General features: G+C 52.2%; 1 protein-coding gene across 2 annotated transcripts in view; it reads left to right on the forward strand.

The window, feature by feature from the left end:
• Nucleotides 1-427: 427 nt before the first annotated feature.
• The window catches only part of CPNE5 (copine 5), an 88,780-nt gene continuing 62,611 nt past the window's right edge, over nt 428-26,596 (forward strand). For both annotated transcript variants that reach the window (XM_059399110.1, XM_059399112.1), the window contains exons 1-3: nt 428-661; nt 14,999-15,039; nt 15,827-15,873. In XM_059399110.1, coding sequence (XP_059255093.1) covers nt 567-661; nt 14,999-15,039; nt 15,827-15,873 — 183 coding nt within the window. In that variant the 5' untranslated portion in view covers nt 428-566. The remainder of the gene's footprint in view (nt 662-14,998; nt 15,040-15,826; nt 15,874-26,596) is intronic.

Below are 26,596 nucleotides of genomic sequence, written 5' to 3' on the forward strand. Positions count from 1 at the left end.
CCGGGCGCCCTGAAGCCCGAGCCCGAGCCCGAGACCAAGCCCGTGCCGAGGAGGTGGCGCTCGCACCGGGTCCCCGGCCCCGCTGCCGCCCGCGCCGAGCTCCAGGGAGAGGCGGCGCAGCCTCGGCGCTCCGGGCTCCGCGCTGCCGGCGTCCGGCCACCCCCGCCGCCCGCGCCGGATCCGGACCCCACGCCCCTCTTCCCTCTTCCCTCTCCCTCACGCCTTCGGTCCCCACCCGAAGCTGCACGCCCCTCTCCCCATACCCTTCCCCACGACTCCGAGCGTCCCTCCCGGTGCCCTCTCCCCGCGCCCCTCCGCCTCTCTCCGCTGCGCCCCAGCTCCCTGGGCACCTGGCCCCTCTCTGCCGGCCCCCCAGCCTCCTCGCCGCGCCCCCCCCCCCCCTTCCCTCTCTCACTTCCCACGCCCCCTCTTCGCGCTCCTCTCTCCTCCCTTTGCCGCCCAGCGCCGGCTCCGGAGTTGGGGGAGAGCCCAGGGTTTCAGTCGCTTTGGAGGAGGCGTGAATCCCGCAGGGATTGACTAATTGGGGGTGGGGGGCGCGGTGGGCGATGGAGCAGCCCGAGGACATGGCGTCGCTGAGCGAGTTCGACTCCTTGGCGGGCAGCATCCCGGCCACCAAGGTGGAAATCACCGTGTCCTGCAGGTGAGCCGCCCGCTGGCCGGGTCCCCCTGCCCCGCCCCTGGACCCGGAGCCCCGCGGCCCCCGCCGCGCCGACCCTCTACCCTCGCGCGCCCCCTTTCAGAGTGTCCTTGCCTCCAGGACCCCCCCTTGCCTGTCCAGCGGGAGCCCCTGCCCAGCCATGGGTGGTGACGGCGGAATGGGAAGGCAGGCTTGGGGTCGTATCGCGGAAAGTTTGGACTCCAGGCGGCTGCGGAGAGGAGAAATGCAGACACAGGAACAAGGGTCCAGACGCCAGAGGAAGGAGAAGGAGGTAGTGAAAGGCTATCCCAGGCTATTTCTGATCAACTCCTCCCCAAATGGAGAAGTGAGTGATTTGCCCCATCCTAACCAGGCATAAGCAGCCTCTGCCTTTTGTGCCCTTCTCTCCTCTCTTCTCCCTGCTCGTTTGCCCCAACACCCTCCTCTCCTCCCCGCCCACCCAGTGTCCTAGACCCCAAGATTTAAAGCTTTTCTTCACCTCCAACAGCAAAACTGACTCGTGGAAAGGGATCAGATTGATTCATTCATACTGAGCTGTGGATAACTGATAATAACTTCAAGGGGCATCATTAAAAAACAACAACAACAACTTAGGTACAAAATCTTAAGCGAAAGGACTACAACACTGAGTGTGGAATTTGAGAGCCCAGTAGGGGAGGGGAGGTGTGTTTTTGTGGGCTACCACCCCCAAATCCTCAGTTATGTTACAGACTTTGGGGGTATCTCCCCCTGTTTCTCCTATCTGAGGAGAAGGCTGCCCCAAGCAGTAAGTGGGTACTGGTGGAGAAGGGGGATTTTTCTCTAGTTCAGTCATGGCCTCGGGCTGGCCTATGGTCACTACCTGGCTGGGGCTGTGAGGGGTACTGTGGCCCAGGCATAGCCCCCTTGACGTTCCCCTGGAGATGCCATTCCTCCCCCCTCAGGTGACCAACAGCATTTCCCTAGTCCTGGCTGTATGCTTGTTCCAAATCACCCACCTCATTTTTTGCCCAGGTCCCTCTCTGGTCAGACCCTCCACTCAACCTCATAGCCTCCCAACCCTCTTTTCCAAAGTTGTGGCACTGCTATGTGTGTGTGTGTGTGTGTGTGTGTGTGCGCGTGTGCGTGTGTGTGTTGGGGGGGGGGTTGTAAACCGAGCCAGAGGTACTGGGCTGATGTGTGAGAAAGGGAGGGACTGAGGGGATTTGAGGGTGAGTGGGAGTGAGGGCTGGTGAGGTGGACCACAGTACCCCCACCCCCACCCATGCTGGGGCCTTCCTGGGTCTTCTGTGACAGCTCCCACATGTCTCCGCTGTGGTCCTGCACATCCCTATCATAATTATCGCCCGACACCATTTATTTGCATCTTGCCATTGCGCTGCTGGGAGATTCCTGATGGCCCATTAGCTCTCATCTCACCTCCTCAGCCATCAACAGTTGCCAGGGCCTGCCTTCCCTCCCTTGTGAAGCACACACCTGATGCTCCCTCCTAGCTTGTCAGGCTCCTGTCAGAGCTGTCCTCTGGATCCTTGTCACCCCGGAGCTCTGAGCAGCCGATTCCCCGTCCTGATTTCACCCCTCCTTCATCTCCACCAGTTCGTGTCCCCCCCATCCTGAAAACCCTAGCCTCATGCCCCCCACTTCCAGCCATCTTTCTCACCCATGAGACACCCAGCTCAAATCACACAATCTTCTGTGTTCTCTGGGTCCTGAGTCCTCAGCCGGGGGTCGGGGTATTACAGACCGAGTGCTCAGCCTCTGAAGGCAGTGTAGACTTCATCCCTCCTCCCCCAAAACAACTGTACAAAATAAGCATTTGAGGCAGGGATCCCTACCCTGGCTTTGACCACAAACCCTCCACTGTAGTGGAGAGGAGACAAGGCAGAGAGCGCATGGCGCAGTGGCTTCGGGGTCGACACTTTGAAATTGATGCTGCTTCACCCTTTGCAACAAACTTTTAGTCTCCATCGCCCCCATTTGACAAGGGCACACAAAGAACCTGCATTCTAGAAATCTTACTTGCTGAGGGAGCTCCCGTGCTTAGACGAGTGGTTGGCATGTATTCTCCACAAATACTTTTGGAGGAATCAACTTCCAGAAATCGAGGGTTGAGAAGCACCCAGTACACTGCTTTGCACTAGCTTGGCATGTGGTAGGTGCTCAGTAAGTGGTCACGATGATTCCTGTAAGGCAGTAGTGCTTGGCCCCTCCTGTTTGCTCTCTGAAAGTGGAGGTGTCCAAAGGACTCAGACCTTTTGCTCAAGAAGTACCTATGGATGCCTCTGAGTGCCTGGGGAAAGTGGTTTGGGATCAAGCCGGGGATCTCTTCCCCCTCAAGAGACATGACCCATCAGCCTGAGGAGGGCCTGCCTCGGGGCTTCTGAAAGCCACAGGGGTGGGAAGTGGGTTCTGGGAAGAAGAATGAGGAGGCAGGAGTCACCTGGAATAGAGGGGAGACAAGAAAACAGTTTGCGTGGGCGTGAGTTTGTAAATCCATCTCTTTGCCTCAATAAGGTCCAACTACCTGGGTTCTAGAAGAGAGAGAGAAGGAAAAGGGGGAGGGGGCGAAGAGGAGCATGGGGAGGAGGGAGGGCTGCGCAGAATGTCTTTCTTCAGCATATTCTACACTCCATGGTCATAAGTCTTCCTCCATTGTATCCCATGATCCTGACAGGGTCCCAGGAGAGGAGGCTAAGGGGTGCCCTGCCCTGGGCATCCAAGTGACACATTCTGGTTGGGCAGGAAATAGTAAGGCAAGCAGAGGGGTTGGTGGGGTGAGAACTCCAGTAGGCTCTAGAATGGGCAGCTGGAGTTGAGGGGGCCCAACATTTCAGGTAACTGGAAACTAGCATTTCTGGGAGCCGGTTACCATCCCGCTGTGCTCTGCTTCTTAGGAAGGTCCCTGCCACCCCCTGCAGCCCCAGGAGGCTATCTCTCTGCACTTGCCTCTGGGAAGACCCAACCCCCCACCATGCTTAGCCTACAGCACTCCTCATTGAGCCCAGCTGCCTGGTAGAGGGGCACATTTGAGCCCCAGCACCAGCCAAACCTCCGCTAAAAGCACCTGACACTGTGGGATGGGTCATATTTGTGTCCCTGCTTTGGGTAGAGTATTTCTTAGACTGAAGATCTATATTGTCCACTCCCAAACAGTGGTTGTTAGCAACTTTGGTAGATTCAGGGTCAAATATTGTAAAGCTTCTGGTGGTTAGGCTCAATGGTTAGGAATGTGGGCTGTGGGGTCTCTCTACCTGGGTTCAAATCCCAGCCCTGTCCTTGAGACATTGCATAAATGACTCAGTTTATGAGTCTGTGCTTCAGTTTCCTCATCTATAAGAGATGCGCACTAATTCTTCTCTTTTTTAAAAGATTATTTATTTATTTATTTAACAGACAGAGAGAGAGATATCACAAGCAGGCAGAAAGGCAGACAGGGGGTTGGGGAGCAGGCTTCCTGCCAAGCTCGATCCCAGGACCTGAGATCATGACCCAAGCAGAAGGCAGATGCGCACTAATTCTTATCATAGCTATGAGGGTGAAGTGGATTCATTCACCAGTGGTAATTTGCCCATTATTTGACACCTGAAAGTAAATTTTCAAAAAAAAAGTCTGTCTTTCTAGCTGGGTCCCAAGGTTTGTCTGGGTCCTGGAGATCTGATCCATCGAGAGATTTTTATTTGCCCCTCCCCCCAGCTTTATTGAGATATATTTTACATATTGTGCACATTTAGATTTTCTGAGGGGTTTTTTGGGAGTGAGTAGGATAGATGGTTTGTGGAACCACATACCAGCAGACGTTATAGAAAATGTGAGCCTCAAGCTTCTCCTCCCTCTGGCCCTCTGTTTCAGACCTCTTCTGACTCTTAGCCTCCCCGCCAGACCCAGTCAGAAGTCAAGCTATCCAGCGTCCCATTCCCCAAAGTCCTCACTGTTTTTCAGGTCTCTTTATGCAGGGATCTGGACCAGCAGAGTGTAGCTTAGAAAGAGTGATTTGCATTTTTTATGTAACAGGAAACCTTTGCACTTCCACGGGGTCCTGCTGGAAGAAGGGGTGCATAGTTTCACATGGTGGGGCTCCTGAGACCCATCGGGAGGTCGAGGAGGGGAGGGTCCAGAGGTGGACAGTTGCTGGGCCCTGCTGGGATCCCTCAAGCAGCTTCCCTGTCCCTGCCAGTGGGCGGGGCTGGTGGGCAGCTGTCATCTCTGCCCCCAAGATATTTTCTGCTGTCGGTTCAGGTTGGTGGTTTGCTGCCCTGGGGCCTGAGAGGCAGCCTCGCTCAGGAGCCCTGCCCTGGGCGTCTCAGAAGAGGGTGTGAATGGGCTCTGAATGCTTTCTTCTGACAGGCTCCCGGAGGTTGGCTTTGGGGAAGGAAGAGCCTGGGCACTGCGTGACAGCTGTCAAAGCCAGAGCTAGGAAAAAAAAGGTCCAACCAGCCACTGAATATTCCACCGCCCTCCTTAGTTGAATCGGGGGGATGGAAACAGTGGGCTTTACTGAGTGCTCACTACATGCTAGGCGCTTTACATCTGTATTAGGCCGAACCATATGCAGTTGCCTATATTCAGCTGTTTTTGACCTACTTGATTAGCAATTTGGCTCAAACTGAGATTATGATGTTAATTTCCAATTGCCACCTAATACATTACCACAAAGCTAGCGGCTTAAAGCAGCAGCCGTTTATAATCTCACGGCTTCAGTAGGTCAGAAACGTATCTGGCCTTTCTGCTCAGGGTCCCCCTGAAAGCAAGCTGTCTGTAGGGGCTGTGATCCCAATCTGAGGCTCAGGGTCCAAGCCAAGCTCATTTAGATGGTTGGCAGAATCCAATTCCTCACAGCTGTGAGATGGAAGTCCTGTTTTCTTGCTTGTGGTTGGATTGGGAAGGTTCTCAGCTCCTAGAGGCCACCCTCAGGTCCTATCCATGTGGGCCTCTCAAAACATGGCAGCTTCCTTCTTGAGAGCCATTAGGAGAGGCTCCCCAGTCTGCCATGACAGGATCCTTTCTAAGTAACAGTAATCACAGGAGTGAGTGTCTACCCTATTACCAGGTCCCACCCACACTCAAGGGGAGGGGATTATGCAGATTTGTATGGGGGTGGGAGGGTAGAACTCTCCGGCACCATCTTAGATTTCTGCTTTCCTGCAGTTACTGTATCTTTTTAACCTGACCACAATCGACAATCAACAACCGCGTAAGGTAGGGAGTAGTATTTTCCCTTTTTTGCTGATTAGGAAACCAGAGCTCAGAGAGGTTAAGGGACCTGCCCAAAGTTATAGTTAGCATATTTTGGAGAAAGGGCCCCAAATGCAGTTTCCTCAGACTTCAAAGTCTTGAGGCCTTCTTGAGGTTGGGGGTTGGGGTCTCCATGGGGTCATGGTAGGGGCCTGGGTACCAATGATAGTAGTTGTCATCAAAGAGTTGGTGTTCTCTCTCCTGGGATGGGAGAGGACTTCCTTACTCAGTGATGGCCTCTGGCTCTGTGTGGCAAATCCAGAACTGGAGAAATCCCCAGGGAGCAGAGACCAGAGAGTCGTGGGAGGGCAGCCAGCTTTCATGTAGCTTACCATTCCTTCTCTCCCAGCTCACAATTCTCCCTGCTTAGACCCAATTCTCCCTGCTTAGACCCATTGGTAGAGATGACCTACCATTGGGAAGAGAGGGTGGGGAGGAGGTAAGGGGAATAAGACTGGGAAGCTTTGGAGCACAGAGGAGTCAGGTTCAGCTAGGAATCCTTTGGCTATAGATATCAGAAATAGTGGCTCGAACACAAAATATATTTATTTTTCTCAGATCACAGTGAGTTTGGTGGTAGATTGTCTCAGTGTGAGTTTGTCAGCTTACTTTGCTGTCAAGGACCCAGCTAGCTGTATTTCTACTCTGCCATCACCCCAAATGGTGGACCTCTTTCTTACAAAATGGTTGCCTCTGTTCCAGGCATCACAACCACATCCAAAGATAGGAAGCAAGGAGTGTGACTGGGTGGCTCATGGGTTAAGTGTCTGCTTTTGGTTCAGGTCATGATCCTAGGGTCTTGGCATTGAGTCCTGCTTTGGGCTCCCTGCTCAGTGGATGTGGGGAGTCTGCTCCTCCCTCTTTTGCCCCCTACACATGTTCTCTCTCTCTCTCTCACTCTCTTTCTCCCCCTATAAATAAATAAATAAATAAATAAATAAATAAATAAATAAAATCTTTTAAAAACCCAAACAAACAATAATAACAAAGGTAGGAAGCAAGACAGAGGGCCAAAGCCCTCTCTTTGACAAGTTCTTTTTATCTGAAACTTACCCTCCCTCCCCAAATCTCTCACCACATTTGTCCTTCTATTTCAGTGGCTGAAGCCAGGTCTCATGTGCACCTAGACTAACATATTCGTTAGCAAGGGCTGCCATAACAAAACACCGTAGAATGAGTGGCTTAAACAACAGAAATTTATTTCCCACTGTTCTCAAGGACAGAAGTCTGAGACCAAGGTGTCAGCATAGTTAGGCTCTGGAGAGACTGTCTTCCTGGCTTCAGATAGCCACCTTCTCACTGTGCTATTCCGTGACAGAGAAAGAAAGAGTAAGCTCTCTAGTGTCTTTCCTTGTAAGGGCACTAATCATGAGGGACTCACCCTCCTGACCTTCAATTATCCTAATTACCTTCCAAAGGCCACGTCTCCAAATACTGTGACATTGGGGATTAGAGTTTCAATATATAAATTTTAGGAGGTACACAATTCAGTGGATAGCAACAAGGGACAGGAACCTACCCTCTAGGACTTTGAGTGTTTTCACCAGACACTTGAACTAATGTAGATTCTGTTAATGGGAAGAGAGTGAGGCATGCTTGCTGGGTGGACAGCCATGGCCTCTGCCACAGGAGAATTTCAAAGGGATCCATAGGCTACCTGAGCTCCCTGGAGGTGTGAGGGGCCTAGAGTTTGGTGTCTCTGAGGACTAGCTCTTCAGATTTTTCTGTGGTCAGTTGACAGCCCATGTTAGGTGACTAGGGACTTATTTTCCAAGCATAGCTTGACTGGATCCCTGACTACCTCTCTTCCTGTTTCCTGGGCAAGAAAAAAACCACTAAAAACTTAGTGTGATAATTTGGCAAACATTCATGAACAAAGCATTGCAGGGTACCTCTGTTCTCTACTATTACTCACTTCTGATGACCTAGCATAGTGCCTAAAGGTCCCAGTAGGAGAGCTGTATGCCTTTGGACACTGAAGAATCCTGGGCAGGACACTGAAAGTCAATGCGATTCCTGGCTTATCCTCTCTTAAAATCTTGGCCAGGTTATTATTTCTTTTGCCTCAGTCTCTATTTGTAGAATGGGGGGAAATATTGGTCCTGTCCCCATTCTATAAGGTTGTTATGAAGACAAAAGAGATTATATTTGTGAAGTTTTATATAAACTGGAGTGTGCTAAATAAAATTAATAATGACAATAGGTACCAATAACTGAACGCTACTGATACATTCATTCCTTCAGTAGTTAACACTGATCCTTATTTGCTATTGAGAGTCTTCACAGTTTGAAGTGCCGAGGATATAGTGGTGAACAAGACACACAGACCACCTCAGAGAACTCCAAATGGTGTGGTGTGGTAATAGAACAAATACATACTTTTAAAAAAATTAATTCAATTATGTCTGATAGGGACAGGTGCTCTGCAAGTAAGTTTGGGGTTGATGGGGACACTTTAGACAGGACAAGCAGGTGACATTGAGCTGAGATCCAAAGGATGAGAAAGCCATCTGGGGGAGGATCTGGAGGGAAGGTGATTCAGATAGGGAGAACGGCAAGTGCAAAGGCCCTGTAGCAGAAAAGGCCTTGGTAATGCTTGCAAAACTGCAGTGAGGCCACTGTGGCTGGAGTAGTGTGATACAGGGAAGGGAAGGAGAATGAGATTAGAGAGGAAATGGGGGGCTGGGAGAACGGTGTGGAGGGGGTGTTTGGGTCACGGTCTTGTGACCCATGCTAAGGAGTCTGATGTCCTAACAGCATTTCGGGGTTTGGGTTGTTAAACAGGAGTAATGCGATCTGACTCTCTTTTCTTTTTAAAAGATTTATTATTTATTTGAGAGAGAGAGAGAGAGAGAGAGAGTAGTGGGGAAGGGGCAGAGGGAGAATGAGAGAGGGTCCCAAGCAGACTCCATGCTGGGCTCCATCCCAAGACCCCGAGATCATGACCTGAGCTGAAACCAAGAGTCAGATACCTAACCAACTGTGCCAGCCAGGCGCCCTGATCTGATTCATTTTCTAAAAAACTTTCTCTGGTTGCTGTGAAGAGAATGGCTATTGGTGGGTAGGCTAGGGTGGGGAGAAACAGGAGTTGAAGACTGTTGCTAGGCCAGAAGCCACCGCAGCACCCAAGGGAGAGACAATGGATGGTGGTGTGGGGGAGATTGGACAGACTTGGAATGTGTTTTTGAAGGAGAAACCGTTAAGACTTGATGGATAGGACAGGAGGGGGCATAAGGGCAAGAGGAATCCGACAGACTTCCTGCATTTCTGTTTTAAGCTATTGCTTTCACAATAGTGGAAGGCAGGGACATGACCCCATGGACAGATGAGGAAACTGAGGTTCGGTAGCTTGTCAAGGGTCACAGCGCTACCATGTGGCCATGCGGGGGGACTCAGCGTGGATGCCTCTGAGGCCAGAGCTCATGCTCTCTTCCTTTGGCCACATGGCATGGGAGGGATGATTGTTGCAGTAATTAATAATAATAATAATAATAATAATGCAAATAGTCTCAGGAAAGAGAGCTCTTGAAACCATGTGCAAATTGCTTTTTAGACCTTGGTGAGGTGGCTTGGCAGGGAGACAGAGCTTGCGGGTGAGGAGCCAGATCTGAAAGGGGAGATGGGCGAGTGCCAGGGGCTGGGCGCCAACATCCCTTTCCTCCCCAGCTCCTTCTTTTCATGGATGGCTTCTGCATGTCTGGGTGGAGAGCAGGGCAGGAGGGAATGGTAGCCCTCCAGTTCCTCTCTGCAGCTGTTCCCTTTGGGAGCAGCCCTGATGAGGTCGGGGGCAGGACACGGGAGAATAAGATTGGGAAGGGGTGCTGCTGGTTGGAATGGGAGTTTTGGGAGAGCCTGGGTTTGGAAAGGCAGACACTTCCCATGGGCACTTCTAGATGGGTTTGGGCTTCAGAGTTCAATCTCAGCATGTTCCCCCACAAGGTGGATGGTACTGTGCGCACATTTCAGCCCCAGCTTCCTGGCCTCTAGAATGAGGTGATGCCAACCTCCTGTCATTGATACATAGGGTAAATGGGGTGTCAAGGGTTAAGTACCCAACAGAAGACTTGGTGTAGACCATATCTGCGATTAATGTCTCCTGCTCCCATGTTCTTTGCCTGCCTATGGTGTCGGCAGGGCAGGGCGTTTGAGGCTGAACTGTTCTATGGGCAGGGCTGTGTCTCCCGCCTCAGACTGGGGCTCCCTGAGGACAGGGCTGTGTCTCCCCCCTCAGACTGGGGCTCCCTGAAGGCAGGGCTGTGTCTCCCCCCTTCAGACTAGGGCTCCCTGAAGGCAGGGCTGTGTCTCCCCCCTCAGACTGCAGCTCCCTGAGGACACGGCCATATCTTCTCCTGTCTCTGACTGGAGAGTCCCAGCCTTTACTCCCTACTCTTGTAAGCCCCAAGATGGGAGTGCGGGACCCTCAGGCTCCCTCCTTTAGTACCAACAAAGAGGTCTTATTATAACCGTTCCATGCTTTCTCTCTTTGCTGGGGCCCTGGAGACTTCTGATCTCAGCCCCCAGTGCATGGTTGTTTTCTTGCGGCCATTGAATTGAAAAATGATTCCTTGGGGGAAAGCAAGGAGGAAAGGGGCCCTGGGCTCCGTTTCCTGGCCTTGATTTAAGGAACAAAAGAAGCTAAGCTCCAGGCTGCTGCGCGGACAGCTGAAGGGTTTTATGCTCTTTTGGGGAAAAAATACATTTGCCTGTTGGAAAAAATTTCTCTTTGAGCTCTCCAAAGACAGAAAGTGGAGAAAAAGCACTTAGGTCTGATCTGTCTATGCCCTGTGGTTAGGGCCCTGCTTTGGGCCAGAAGACCTGGTTTCCTTCCCCTGGGCTTCTTGCTGGTGTGTGTCTGTGGGAAATTCACCCACTGTCTCTCGGCCTGGGAGTCCTCAGTGTGTTGGGGTGAGGGTCACGGAAGAACTTTCTGGTGCTGCGTGGGTGTACATTGTTACAGTGGGGGAAACTGAGGTCCTCAAGACTGCTGCCATCAGAAGCATGATGTGTTTGGGTGTGTGTGGGATGAAGGTGGGTGTGTATGGTGGAGAAGTTAGTTGAAACCTGACTTCCAGGGCCTCATCCAGACCTGCAAAACTGGGCCCCGGGTAGGGGCCCAACCAAGAATCTACCTTTTTACAAGGAGGGACAGGGGCGAGTCCCAGGAAGTGAGGCTCCTGAGGGGGGAAGCCCTTATCTCAAGGCCACGAGAATAGGCTCAGCGGGCCACGGGGCTTCAGGTAGAACAGGCATTGAGGTGAGGCACAGAGAGGAGCGAGTGTGAAGGGACCAGAGAGGGGTGTAGGACGCAGGGACTTGGGCAAAGGGGCAGAAGGGCCTCAAAGCTGAGCAGGGGAGAGGACAGGAGACGAAGGAGGAGCCTGAGGCTGAGGTGAGCAGGGCTGTTGTTGGCCAGTGGGGTGATTCAGCACAGACTCACAGTGGGGTGCTGGGGGCATATGCGCTTGTGGGGGGAGCTTCTTTGGACAGGTGAGGGCAGAGGTGGCTTGTGTTGCCCATCCCTGTGTGTCTGTGGGAAATTTTCTCACCAAGGGAACCTGAGCACCCCCCATGAGGGAGACTGCCCTGCTCAGCCCCAGGCCGGGGATGACCAGTCCTCTGAATAGCCCCGCTTTGCGCAGATGCTCCAGAGCAGTCCTGACGAGAGGAACTGTGTTAGTCCTACTTTTCCGACAGGGAAACTGAGGCACAAGGAAGCCGAGTCATTTGGCCAGAGTTGGGATGTGAACCCAGGCACTTAGCCATCAGGCTGTGCAGCTAACAGAAAGTATAGGGGCCGTCCCTGAACGCGATCGGACACCACGCAAGTGGAGAGACAAGAGCCTTCCTCTGCCATGGGGCCATTCCTTTGGTCTTCCTTCATCCATCCCATCAGCCAGCCCACCAGCGCCCCCCCTCGCCCCCGCCCAGCTCTGAGTCAGGTGCAGAGCTGGCCCGCAGCAGAGGTCCCTAGCATGGAGGAGCACCCACCCGTGTGAGAGATCGACACGCCCCTCATTTTGCAGCCCAGGGTGTGCTGAGCAGGGACGTGGGGTCCTACCAGTCAGGGGGTTGTGCACTACAGGCCAAAGAGAGCTCGGCCGAGGGGAGGAGAGATGGTTGTTGATCAGGGCCTGTTCAGGGCAGGCAGCGTGGAGGAGGATAGATTGGAATGAGTCTGGAAGGATGATGAGGATCATCTCAGCAGGGCGGAGGGACTGGGGTCTTCAGCCTCCTCAGGGGCCGTGGTGAGCTAACCCAAGCCGCAGGACTCAGTGAGAGGCCTGAGGCCATGGGGCAGGGAGCCCCTGAAGCTACGTGGCTCGTTCTATTTCTCATTCCAGATGTGTCCCTCTCGCCCAGCTGGGGGGGTGGGCGGAGCCAGGGAAATCCCTGCTTGCTTCTCTTTGAAGCTAGGACCCCTTCTCTCCTTCTCCCTCTGTCTCTCTGTCAGTCATCTTCTGTTTCTCTGTCTCTCTCTCACTCTCACACGTACACACACACAGAGTTTGAAATCCAGGGTCTCACTAGCCTGAACATGACAAAACCTGAGTTCCAGAGCCAGACCCTGGAGAAGTCAGAGATTCTCTCTGAGTCTCATATTCCTTTAAAAATAAAAAAATATTTTATTTTATTTTTGTCAGAGAGAGCACAAGCAGGGGGAGGGGCAGGCAGAGGGAGAAGCAGGCCCCCAGCTGAGCGGGGAGCCTGATGTAGGACTCGATCCCAGGACCCTGGGATTATGACCCGAGCCGAAGGCAGCTGCTTAACTGACAGAGCCTCCCAGGTGCCCCGAGTCTCACATTCCTGATTTATAAAAGAATTGGAAAAGGTGACCTCGGAGGTCCCTTCCAACTTGAGTGTTCTAAGCTTTTGAGCTATTGTAGAATTTCATTATAGAATACAAAGATAAACCCCGACACTCTTTAATAAATTCCCGGCCCCCCTTCTTTATTGCTTCTAGCTCCTCACCCTGCCTCAGATTTCACCAGAATAAAGGTTCCTTTTTGGGGTGAAGGCATTTTGTCCTTTACTGAAATCAAGACAGGCATTTGTGTCCCCTAACCTAGCATCCTGCAGGAGGAGAACAGGTCAGCCCTCTTCGGTGTGACTGAGCATATGTAAAAGTGGTATCTCACCTGGCCCTGAGCCCCCGCCGCCAACCCCTACCCACCCCTTCAGCCACCTTGCCTGTCATTTCATCTGCTGCTCCCTGCAGGGGCCTGGGAGTTTTATCAGATGGTTTCCAAAGTGACAGCCAGCTGGGAGCAGGTCTGGTGCAGGAGCGGTGGAGACCAGCAGAGGGGGTGTGTGTCTTGGGGTCATGGAGGGCTAGCTGGGGGTGGCTGCCTTTTGGGAAGAGATCCCTGAAAGAAGAGAGTGGAACAGAGGTTGGGGATCTGGAGATCCCCCCGCCCTCAGAGACACCGCTGGGAATCTTGGGGACTGAAGCTGGGGTGGCTCGTAAACACAATCAGGGTCTCCCCAGCAGCAGGTGGCAACTGCATCTGTCTGTCCGTCAGCTGGTCTTTGGCTCCCACCTCAGGATGAGGGGCAGGAATTGACTGTGGGTCAAACTGCCCTATAGGCTGTCACTCTTGATGGCTCTGGTGAGGGAGCCAGGATAAGGACTCCTTACAGGTCTTTCTGGCTCTACCTCTGTTTGTTCCCTGCCATTCCCTGGGCCTCAGTCTCCCCCTTCTCTGGGAGAAGATGAAACAGATGATCCAGAGCGTTCCATCCAGCTCTGACAGTTGGAGTTTGGTGGTCAGGGAGACACACAGACTAGTGAGAATTGTTTCTTCTTTCTGAGAAAGGGGTTCATGTGGAGTGGAGGGAGGAGGAAGAAGACCCTTGGGGACCTCTGGGCAGAGCTTACTCGTAGGACGGAGTCAGGAACAAGAGAATGGAGGATGCCTGGCAGCTGCCCCCAGTTGGGGGTGGGAGAGAACAAGAAACTGGGTATTTATCCCCCAGATCCTGCCCCTGGGGGCGGATAAACTTCCTGGTATTTGCAGCTGGCTTGCCCGAAAGAGCCCTTTGGAGAGAAGTAGCATAGGAGGAAACCCTGGGTGTGTCCAGGAACTAGAAGGGCTGAGGAGATAGGATAGGGAGTCCACAATCTTTAGGACTGGCTCTATGGTACGATAAAGAAACAGACGTTCAGAGAAGTGGAGTCACTTCCCAGCCTGAAACTGAGGTTCCAGTGGGCTGTGTTGCTTTGTAACAGCAGCATGTCACTGTGGAATGGAAGACACCAGAGGTGCAGGACCTAGCCTTGCCTGATCCGTCTGTGCCTCCACTTCCACATCTGTAAGATGGGATGATGCCTGCTCCGTACTGACCTTGCAGGATTGTGTGAGAATTGGGGGCTAGTATTGCAGAACGCTTAGCTATGTGCTTGACCCGTCCCTGGGGTTCAAGAGCGGGGGCCGTGATTACATGGAAGCAGAGCAGGAGCAGCGGGCCCCCTCTTCCACACCTCTCAGTCCCTCAGCGTCTCCACCATCCTGCTGACGTGCTTCCAAGTCTGATGATCAGGGCCACATGTTAGCTCCCGGCCTTGGCCTTGACCACAGAAGGACCCCGTTCCAATGAGTCTGCATCCTGTGGGAGGTTTCACTGGTTCATCTACTAACATAGGTGACAGATGCAATAAACTGGCTCTACCTAGAGCCCGCAGGGAATTATGGGACACTATGTGGCTAAGTTTTGTTTGCTTGTTTTACTTTTTTTTTTTTTTTTTTTTTTTTGAGAAGTAGAGATGTCTTACGAGGAGAATTTCTAGAACAGGCTAAGCCATTGGGCAGATGGAGATGTGTCTCAAGAGTGAGGTCCTGCAGGATGTGGGGTACTCAGAGTGCATGGCACGGGTTGGGGGGTAGGAGTGGACAGCCACACTCCTCAGGAAGCAGGGCTGAGGGGCCTCCAGGGCCCGCTCTGTGCCTGCTTTAATGAGCACCCAAGAGATGTGTGCCCAAGGAAACTTCTCTTCCTATTTTGCCTGCGGCCAGGCCTGAGGCGGTCTCTGGGTCTCACCCTGGGCCTTACTCCCCTGAGACCCTTCTCTCCTCTGGCTGTGCTAACTCTTCCTCTCTCCCCCTCTTTTAGGAATCTCTTGGACAAAGACATGTTTTCCAAGTCCGATCCACGTAAGTCCTGCTCTGACACTAATAACAGTAACAACAACAGCAATGACATGGTGACGGATGGCAGTGACACACTTGAGCCCTTCCTGAGCTCTAATGAGGCGCTAGGCCCCTTTCCCGGCCCATCCAGGCTGTTTATTGTCTCACTGATACTGTCTGGAGGAGAACTAGGGCTCTGACCCTTCCCAGGCCGCAGGAACCTATGAAAATTCAGCCCAACCAGGGGGGTTGGTGGGGGTCAGGGTGTCTGGGGGCCAGAAGTTCTCAGTCCCAAAATGCAGTACATTTCAGAGCCCCAACTGGCTGTGGTCTGGGGTGATGACGAGCACTGATTTTCGAGTCCAGGGATCTAGCCCTGAGCAATGCCATTCAACTCTCTGACCTTTGATGGGTCTTTGGGGAGCCTCAGTTTGCCCATCTGTGGAATGGGGCTGATGATACTAATAGGCTTCATGAGGTTGCCTTGGGCTCTAAAAGGATGACTGATTTGGGTTTCAGATGCTCTCTCCCGACACATCTCTGCAACCCAGTCCTTCACGTGCCCTCCATCATGTTCTGGCCTAGATGTGAATTACCCTCAACCCCCTCCACGAGGGTCCTTCGAGAGGAGGGTCCCCTTCTATATTCTAGGACCCCTTCTCCAAGCTGACCCCCCCAACTCCAGACTCAACAGTGCTGCCCAGGCCAGAGTCTCCTGAGGTGCCCTTCCCCTCCAGAGATCTCCCCATCTGGAGCACCCACCTTCCTCTTGGCCTGGGTTTTTAACCCTCTTTTTCTCCTCTCCCCACAGTATGTGTTATGTATACTCAAGGGATGGAGAACAAGCAGTGGCGGGAGGTAGGTGGTCCTTTCCCCATCCCAGACACATCGCTTGTCCCTCGTTGTCTGTTTGTCTGACTCTGGAGACATCCCACCTGATGTGTTTTGAAATGCAGCATTTAGGCCCTTGGGAAAAGTAGTAAGGTGGGAAGAACATGGAGTTTTATCCTGCTATTGTAGGAAGAAGCATGGTGGAGGGGAAATTTCCTGCCCTGTGTAAGCCAGGCTGAGGAAGAGGTACACTCTTGCCTAAGGGAGCCCCAGTCTGGGGCGGGGGGGACATAGCTGTGCCCTCAGCAAACCCCATTCTGAAGGGGAGACATAGCCCTGCCTCAGGGAACCCTAGTCTGAGGGGGGAGACAGGAGACACAGCCCTGTTCTCAGGGAACCCCAGTCTGAGGGGGGACACAGCCCTGCCCTCAGGGAGCCCCAGTCTGAGTGGAAGACAAAGGGAGTCCAGGCCCAACAAAAAAGACCTCCTCTGGTGGCCTAAGACTGGATATAGCAGCTGGTGCCCCGTCTCATCTACCCCGGCCTTCGTTTGGTGTCCGACCAACATGAACATTCAGTTAGGAGATTGTCTTGCCTGGAAAGCTTCAGTGACTCCTCTCCGTTTTGAATCAAGTCCCAGCTCTTTAGCGGGGCTTCCAAGCTCTGCCAAGAGCCTGGGGAGTCCCTCCCAGATGACAAGACCAGAATGAGAATAGCCAGTAAAGCTTCAGTAACCCAGGGGCGCCTGGGTGGCTCAGTGGGTTAAAGCCTCTGCCTTTGGCTCAGGTCATGATCTCAGGGTCCTGGGATCCAGCCCCGCATCAGGCTCTCTGCTCGGCAGGGAGCCTGCTTCCTCCTCTCTCTCTCTGTCTGCCTCTTGTGATCGCTGTCAAATAAATAAATAAATAAATAAAATCTTTTTTTTTTAAAAAAAGAAGGAATTTAAAAAAAAAAACACCCAAAAAAAAAAAAAAAAAAACCCAGCTTCAGTAACCCAGACTTTAGTAACCTCATCTTCCTTGTCCGTGGCTTGGCCAGAGCATCACCTGTCCTTACGCCATCACTACCCCTTACCCCCAGGCGTGGTAGGAGCAAGTGGCTAAAGGGGGTGAATTTTATCCATAAAATGTATGGGAAATATTTCCACAGGGGCTGGGCTAAAGTTTACTTTTTTCGCCTTCTCTAAGACTCTGAGCCAATTAAAGCGGAAACCAGATTGCTGAGGAAACATTTAGCCTACTTAAGTGAACTAATTACTTTTGAGGCCTTTTGGCCAAGCTTCATAGAAAGCAGCAGTGTGCTAATGTCAGAGTGATTCATTCAGGAAAGTCTGGAAGGGCCTCTTCAGAAGGCACTGCTCCGTTGGCCATTAATGACATTCAGTAATGTCATAATTGTCCCCATTCGGGCCAGGGTTCCTGACTGTCCCTGAGACGTCATCACCACCTGCACCATTGGGGCAGAGTGGACGAAAGGCAGGAGGCCTCGATGCTGGCTCTAGCCCTTTCTGGAGGTGGAATCTGGAGCAAGTTGCTTACCCTCACTATGCCTCAGTTTCCCCATATGTAATATGGGGATAACACTGCCCTGGTACTCCTGTGGTGAGGGCGAAACAAGGCAATGGATGGAAGGTGGCTGCTGTGTAGTCATTGCTCGGTAAATCGCATTGCTTGCATCATCCAGAACGTTTGGGGCCTCCCAGTCACTCCCACAATGGGTCGATATTTGCAACAGTAAGCACTGATGTGTCCCAGGCAACATACCAGGTGCAGTGGGGAAAGAAGGAGGTAGTCAAAAGAACAGAGCTTCACCAAAAATGTGAGCTGGCCCTGGAGTTTGCCGCCGGGAAGGGGAGAGTCACCTATGTGAATAAATCCTAACGGAGGAAACAGGGAGTAGAGAAGTATCAGTGAGAGTAAGAGGGGGGTTCACGGAGAGAACATGCTGACCAGCACGCCATGTTTCGCCAAAGCACTTTGATAGCTTGTTGGACTCTCACAAATCACATGTGATGAAGGGAAGCTGGGGGCCCAGCAGCACAGCTGGTGGCAGAAGAGACGGCACGGAGGGGGGGATCCAAAAGGAGCAGGTCAGTCCAGCGCCTGGGTAGCTGGGTGAGTAATAAGGGGCTATTTATGAAGGAGAGCTCAGGGTTTAGGGAAGCCATGAGGGGTGACAAATCACCAGGCTGGCAACAGTAGAAAGCCATTACTACTCCAGGCCTGAGGAAGTCCGTGGAGGCCAAGGTTCCTGGAATCCCCGGGGAACCTTAAAATGAGCCCGGGCAACCTCACTCTCTTTCCACCCTCTGCTCTCCTGCCGGTGCCTCTTCCTGGTATAAACCCCACTGGGAGCCCCAGCGGAGGGTCTCCCTCCTGGGCACAGGGCAGGGTGGACAAGCCAGTGGATCCAGAGGGACAAAGAGGGACAGTCCAGAAGGGACAGTGAGCAGATGAGCGAGGTGGGACAACAGAGAGGAGGAGGCCACCGAGGGCGACCTGGCGGCTGTCGGGCTGAGGACAACTGGGACCATGAGGTCAGAATGTCAGAGCAGGAGGGTCCCAGCCCCAGGGAAAGCCAGTGCCACGCACAGCCTTCAGGGGTGACGGTGGCTGAGCTCAGGCTTCCAGCTCTTTCTGGAGAAGGGAAGATGCACGCAGACATATTGGGGCCCTGTTTCTTTGCCTGATTCTCTCTATGACCCACAGAGGACAGTATTAGGAATGGAAAATTTAAAGCAAAATCCGGAATCCATCTCTGGAACTACCCCTGTGGTGGAAGACTGCTTTTGCTCGTAAACAGGAACCGGCTCCCACCTGCTAGTTCATTGCAAAATGTCTGTTAGCAGAACCTTGGCCGAGAGGTAATCAGCCTGTGACCAGGAGTCATCAAGTGCGGGCACGGCAGTTTCTGCAGGCAAGGTCCAGACCCCGGGGTTTGCACAGGCTGCAGAGGGATGAAAGCTCTTCTCTCAGCCCCTGGCTGTGGGGTTTCAGCTGATTTTAACTGTTTGGGTCATTTTAAATGCCTTCTGAGAAAGCTCCAGCTTCCAGCACCTAAATCTGTCAATGCATTTTATGAAAATTGACTCAAGATGTAATTTTAGCCCAGGAAATTGAGCCCTATTTGCATCAAGGTTGGCCAGGGCCTTCTGCATGTCCCAGGGAAGACAGGATGACCAGGTAGGAAGAGTCCTAGAAACCTTCTCACAGGGAGGAGGCTGTTATGGGGAGCGTCTCTCCATTCCCCATTTGAAAAATGTGTGGGCAGGTGATCCCTACCCCTCCCTGGCCAGACAGCTGTCCTGGTCAGGGGGGCCCCTTGGAAATGAGGAGATGGATATTACAGAATTTTAGGGTGTCCCACTGCTGGACCCACACTGCTTGTGGGGATTGTCACCAATTGCGACCACGCCCGCACATCCCTGCCAGAGCGCTATTTTTTTTTAAAGTTTTAAAAAAAATTATTTATTTATTTGACTGAGAGAGAAAGCTCACAAGTAGGCAGAGAGGCAGGCAGAGAGAGAGGGGGAAGCAGGCTCCCCGCTGAGCAGAGAGCCTGATGTGGGGCTCGACCCCAGGACCCTGAGATCATGACCTGAGCTGAAGGCAGAGGCTTAACCCACTGAGCCACCCAGGCACCCCCAGAGCACTGTTTTTGAGCAATCTCAGTTCCCGGAACATTCAACACCCGCTGGGAAGGACGGTTCATCTCTAAATGTCAACAAGAATGTGTGGATACCTACTGTGTGCCACCGTAGAATGCCAGGGATGCAAAGGGGGACCACACGCCACCAGAGGAACTCCCTCTGGGTTCTGGAAGGTACCAATTAGGGAACAGCAATAAGAATACTAATAGCAGAGGTGTCTGAGTTAAAGTGTCTAACTTCGGCTCAGGTCATGCTCGGGGTCCTGGGGTTGACCCCCGGGGTCAAGCCCTGTTTGGCCCACACTCAGCAGGAAGACTGATTCTCTCTTTTCCTCTGCCCCTCCCCCTGCTCATGTTCTCTCTCTCTCTAAAATAAATAAACAAAATCTTAAAAAAAAAAAAAAGGAATGCTAGTAGCAGACACTGCTGTAACAGTGATGTTCTGGGCACGGATTCTAAGTATTTACATGTAGTCACTAATTAAATGCATTAATTAGTGCATTAAATGCACTAATTAAATATCATGCAGAAGGTATTATTACTATTATTATTATTGGCCCCATTTCACAGAGATGGAAATTAAAGCAGAGAGAATTTAAATGTGAAAGGAACTTCTGGAACATTGATGCTGTAGGATATCTAATAGTTATATATAAAGGGCAAAATTCTGCTAATCCCAAATTCGACCCTCCCTGGGTGCACAGAGCAAGCTGATTTTCTCTTCCGCATGCTCTTTCTCTCATCATCTGAGGACAGCTCACACAGTCCACTTTTGGGCAGATTTATTTGTTTACTTATAAAGATTTTGTTTATTTGAGAGAGAGCACAAGTGAGGGGGTAGCGGCAAGGAGCAGGGTGGACAGAGGCAGAGGGAGAAACATGGTCCCTGATAAGCAGGGAGTGCGATGCGGGGTCTCAATCCCAGGACCCTGAGATTGTGACCTGAGCTGGAAGTAGACGCTTAATCGACTGAGCCACCCAAGCACCCCAACTTATGGGCAGATTAAGAAGGTGACCATTTCCATCTGTGCTTCCTCTATCACTTTCTCTTGTCCCTGTCCCTCTTGTCCGTCTTGTTACCTGTTGGGTTACATGTTACCTGTTGGCTTGTCCCTGGAACCCGGGTCCACGCATCAGTGTTCTCCCCAGAGCTGGACCCACTTCTTTGTCCAAACTGCTGTCCAGACAGGATTCCCCCAGCTCAGACTTCATGATTGGATTTTTGACCCTCGGTGTGAGATTTTGCATTTATCTTCGTTACGTAGTAGACTTGTCATTTGGTAGGTTCCATCTATTGTTTGGCTGTGAAGATTGTGTTGAATGATGGTCGTGCATTTGGCATCTTGGTTCCGCCTCCTAGACCCCGGTTGGCTGTGGTTGCCGTTCACGCGAATGATAAGGGATTGCATGGGATGGAGTGTTGTGGTCCCCCACTGGAGACCTTGTCCCAAACGGACCTTGTTTCTCTAGTTGGTCTTGGAGGTATGCTGTTCAGCCACCAAGGAGCTACATGATCTGGTTATCATCTATCCTGCGTTTCTCAATCTGTTCTCTAAGCGCTTCCTTGATAACCATCCTTTGCCTTCTCAGATGAGGGCCTGAACTTGATGTCTAGAACACAGCATTCCCATCCTAGCTCTGAGATTTACTATGGGACATGGGTGAGGTCTTTATCTTCTCTGAGTCTCAGCTTACTCATCTGTAAAATGGGACTCGGAGTCCTCCTTAGGAGACCAGCTAAAATAACTCTTCTGAAAATACTGGAAGTACTAATGGCAATGTGCTATTACCCAGCTTGAGCACCCAAGTGCTCTGTCACAGTGGGAACAGCCGTATGTGGAGACCCTGTGAACTTTCCCAAACCCGAGTCCCCTTCTCAGTCTGGGGCTCTAGGACCCAATTGGCTCTAAGGAGTGAGGGCTTCCAGGAAAAGGAAAACATCTCATCCTTGTGTGGGAGGGGTCCTTCCTTAGGAGGGGCTCTTCCAGGAAATGCTGGACCAAGGGAGGCCATTGTCACTGTGCTGTGTCCAAATAGCATGGCAGTGTGGCACACTGGCACAGTGGGGAACCCCACTCCCTGCCCCTCTAGTGCTTTTGTCCCAGGGTGTCTCTTCATAGTCTGCCCACAACACCCTGCGTCTCTGTGTGGTGGCCTGTCTGGCTCTTGCCCCCTTCCAAGCCCCGGTCTTCCCTGGCTCTCGCCTTGAATTTCACCCCATGCTCGCTCCCAGCAGCCAGCGTTTTTTCTGCTTCTCCTGAACAGAAAAGGGCCTTTTCGTGGTTCCCGTGGCTTTCAAAATCACAGCTCAGTCATTCAGCGGTTTCCCAAGCCTGGGAGACAAACATCAGCTTCTTAGCTTGGTGTCCAAACCTCTCCCACTTGGGCTACCCTAGAATTGGCTGTATGGAGGAACGGGCATGGAGTGAGCCCCTGCAGGTGCGCTCCTGGCTTGTCCCTAAGGCTGCAGCCCTCTGTGAGGAGCTTCGATGGGTCCACGTCACAGCTGGGAAACTGAAGCCGGGAAGGTTGAAGCGGCTTGTCCACGGCCACGCTATGAATTGGCTCAGGATTGGGATTCACATCTGTGTGGAAGCCACCTAAACCGGATGGCTGTCCAGAGCTGCCAGGCTTTTAGGGGTGCCAGCTCTGCTTCCACACAACCTTGACCCTGGAGCCCACGTAAGCATGAAAGCCGGACTCAGGCTTACTTCTGCCCCGTGCACCCGCTGGCTAAGTTGAACCATATGGATTTGCAGTTTGAAAATTTGGTGAAATAATTGGCAATTTCATGTCATCTGATGGTCAGGTTAGACTCTCATCTAATATTAGCAAGTGGCCCCTAGTGACCTGCTTGTCCTTATCAGCAAAGTGAGGTCCCAGGGCCTGCTTGTTGCCTTAAGGCACACTGGGGGCCGACCAATGAGAGCTGATGTTCCGGCACCAGGGAGGGTCAGGCAGCCTCCGCTGGCAGGAGAGCCCTGGGGTATCAGAAGCCCAGGCCCACTCCCAAGGCATGAGGTCTCTGCAGGTTCTCACACTGTGTTTGTACAAGTGCTTACGGGTTTGTATGGCACTTCAGCCATATGTGTGCCTCTCCGTACCTTCCTCTTGGCGGTGAAAAATGATTGGTAACCTCCTTCTGTGAAAAGGGTTCTCCAGTGCCGGGGAGATAATGTACTGGAGATGATATCTCCTCGTTTGGGCTTTCAAATGTGACAGCCATCCCTAGGATGGATGAAACTCATTAAAAATTTTTTTTTTACTTTATTTTATTTCTTTAGAAGATTTTTCATTTATTTATTAGAGAGAGAGAGAGAAAGAGAGAGAGAGAGAGTGTGCGAGCAGAGGGAGGTGTGGAGGGAGGGGCAGAGGATGAAGCGGACTCCAGTTGAGCGGGGACGGGCTCGTCCCTGCTGGACCCGATCCCAGGACCCTGGGATCATGACCTGAGTCAAAGGCAGACCCTTCACTGACTGAGTCACCCAGGCACCCCAAAATTAGCTTTAAATAATATACTATAGACAATAGAACAGAAGCCAAGCTATTGGACTCCAGGCTTCTCCCACCTGACAGTGTGTCCCCTGCCTTCTTCCCTAGCTCTGTCTTTCCTCTTGCACCCGGACATTCAGAGTCTGGCCTGCTTCCACCCTCATGCTGTTCCTCTAGAGGAAATGCCTTTCTCCGACTCTGAGCTACCTTTGGCCCTCTCTGAGCGCCCCCAGGCAACCCTATCCCAGCAGCCAAGACGGTGGCCCAATAACTTTGATGGTTTAAGGTACTCAAAGAACCAGCCAAGCTGGTTGAAAAATCTGCCATGTTACAGCAGAATTCCTTTAGAATGTGCCTGGTGTGGGCCTGACATCACATCTCCCACTTGGTCCCGATCCTTAGAATGGCTTTTATCTCCAGACCTCAGCGAGGTGACGGAACTTGGCCCAGGTGACAAGGCTAGAAAACCAGGGTTCTCTCCCTATTGAATCACAGAGGAGGGGTGGTGTCGTGGGCAGTTCCTGGGTTTGGGTCAGGACCTTGGTTTTAGAACTGTGTGACCTTGAACAAGGCGCTTATCTTTTTGGACCCCCTGTTTCTCACCTGTAAAATGGGCAACTAGCAATCCTTACTGGCTGGATTTTGTAAGTGTTAGAGAGAACATAGGATAAGGTGGAGGAAACAGGTAGGCGGTTGGTAAGAGGTAGCTCTTGTTCATGGTACCATTGATGGGCTGTGGGTGTCGGGCAACGTAGCACCTCCGTCCCAGGTAACCCCTTCTGTATATAGATAGCAACAGGGAGGCAAACAGGCAAAGTAACTTGAATAAGGGACTGTGATATCCTCCAGGGTACAAAGCTGTAGCAGCAAGGTCCCTGCCTTCAGAGACCTCATGGGGAGCTGGGGACACCAGACACAGGTATGGAAGGAACTAAAAACCTTGTTTTCTTCATTCTCGTGAGAGTGTTGTAGCAGATCCTCTCAGAGGCCCCGAGTTCCAGAAGGTAGCTAGGCCAGGAGCTACCCAAGCAGTTTAGATGTGAATTCTCAGCTCTTCACAGCTGGGAGAGGGCCGGGAGGGCCTGAAGGGCTTCCAAGGGTAGGTGACACCAGATTTGGGAATTGAAGGATAGTGGGGAGAAGAAAGAGCATTCCGGGAACGGGGCTTGCCATGAGTGAAGCCTGGTGGTGGAAACATTCTGTGTGTCTGAGAGCTGGCGGTGACTAAGTCTGGCTATGGCCCGGGCTGTGTTGGAGGGAGGGGAGAGATGAGCTGATGAAGGGAAGGCCGTGCCCCATTGGGAGCCCTCCTGGGAATACAAGGCCTTCGATTTAATCACAGTTTCCAAAGAGTCAGCAGTCAGTGAGCAAGCATTTATTGTACACCTACCATATGCTACCCACCGATTCAGACATATAGTAGAGAATAAGACAGGCAGAGTCCCTACTCTGGAGAGGCTTATTTATTCAGCAAAGAAGTTGGATAATTTCAGGTATTGTTTGATGAGTGCTGTGACAAAGATAAAAAAACAGCATAATGAGATAGAGAGTGACCAGGGTGGAGGGAGTCCCTTCTGAGGGACAGGTGACTTAACTGAGTCCTGAGTGTTACCATGCCTATGTCTGGGAGGGGGTATTCCAGGCAGGAGGTACAGCAGGTGTGAAGGCCCTGAGGTGGGAGCAAGCTCAGTGCACTCAAAGGACAAAAAGAAAGTCTGTGTAATTGGAGTGCTGAGAACAATGAAGACAGTGGGCAGATCCTCTAGGGTTTCATAGGCCATGTAGGAATTCAAACACTGCTCTGAGTGTTGTGGGAAACTATCTGAGAGTTTTGAGCAGGGTAGGGATGCAACCCCGTTTATGTTTTGGAAAGACAACTCTGGCCACCGTGTGCAGAGCAGATGGCAGGCAAAAGTACAGAAACAGGAAGACACATTGCAGTCTTGTGGAGCTCCTAGTTTAAGACAGTAGTGGGCAAAGGCAGTGGGGATCCAGTTTGTTCAATGGTCAAGAGTTTAGATGCGAAATGAACTCACCCTCTGCCACCATACTCTGAGCCCAGTTTGGGATCCCTGATGACCAACCCAGGACCCAGCCCCAGTCACACTACACAGATCTCTATCAAAAGATTTCCCTATCAAAAGGAACAAGTGGATCATTATTACTGTTTTATAATGGATCATTATTATTGTTAAACTTCAAAGCAGGAGACAAGCCTCCCTAGGAGGTGGGTGCCAAGGCAAGCATGGGGCTGGCTTTCTGGGCTCTCCTGTTTTTGGAGAGAGGGGTCTGCCTCTTCAGGGAAAGGTTCCACTTGAGCCTCGGGACCCATGCAACAGCCTCTCGTGGCCTTCGCTCTTGTCCTGCAGCTGGATTTCCAGGGCCCTCCCTTGCAGTCAGCAGGAGCAAGCAGCCTGGGACCGAGGCCTGACTGGGGACCAGACGGGTCACAGGCACCTGCTCGTAATCTTAGGGTTAGGGCTTTAGAATCTGCTTTGGCACAGCCAGGTGCTGTCACTGTGTCCCTTGAAATCTTGACTCTGTCACTTCCTTTAAACTCTCTGAGCTGTAGTTTCTTTTTCCTTCTGTGTAAATGGGATCCCGACGCCTACTCCCTGGGCTGTGGTGGGAACTTGAGGACAGAATCGCTCAGCACAGTGCCTGGCTGTGCTTGACACTTGGAAATATTATTATGCAATTCTGTCAAAGCTGGGAAGAGGCTGTACCCCCTGTCCTGCTTCTCCCTCCGTAGCCGGGATGACGTTTCCTAGCGCTGGTATGGTCTCTACATGAGCAATACCCCATAACTCCCCTTAGCCCTCACCATACCCCAGATGAGTAAGCAGAGGCACAGAGGGTCCCCGCTTGGCCCAGCGCCTCAGCTCGAGAGTGTGGAGCTGAGGTGTGCTATGGTCTTCTGAGTCTGCCCGTCTGGCCAGGCCGCTATCGGAGTGGAATTTTCTAGATCCGGGGTTGGATGTGGTGTGTCAGGGCTGACTGTGAACTTGTGTGTGGCTCCTATTGCCCTCCCCTTAGCCGACCAGAGCTGTTCTGTGAGTTCTGTGTAATACATTCGACAGGAGCCCAAGATTTCCTCTGAAGAAAGGAGTTTGCTTTTCTGGTAAACCCTGAGGTTCTCGAGTACGTTGTTTGGCTGCTGATAAATCTCTTTTCTCTTTAGTGTGAACGTCCAGGTGCCTGCTCTTTACAGCTGTGGTGGAGCCGCTGAGAGTGTGGGTTCCAAAGTTAGGGTGACTGGGTCTGAATCCGGGCCACCACCTCCCTGGCTGGGGCTCTTGGGCAAGTGCTTCAGCTCACAGCCTGCTTTGAGGAATAAAGGAGCTAATTTTGGTAAAGCGCCTGGCAGGAGACAATGCGCAACAGTGACTCCATAGAAGGAGGCCTTAAGCAAGAAACCAGGGCTTCACCTGGGGGAAACAACCATTGGGGGTATCCCTTCAGACACCATCATGCCATTCCACAGGAGTGACAGACATTTTGGAGTGCCCTGGAGGACCAGTGCCTCTAGGGCAGGGCTCACTCAGGGCCCTCCTTGCACAGGTGCCGCTGGACGCTGGCTCAGCCGCCCAGGCAAGATCAGGGCACGGGC

Source organism: Mustela nigripes, chromosome 5, assembly GCF_022355385.1.
Source record: "Mustela nigripes isolate SB6536 chromosome 5, MUSNIG.SB6536, whole genome shotgun sequence".
Classification (NCBI taxonomy): Eukaryota; Metazoa; Chordata; class Mammalia; order Carnivora; family Mustelidae; genus Mustela; species Mustela nigripes.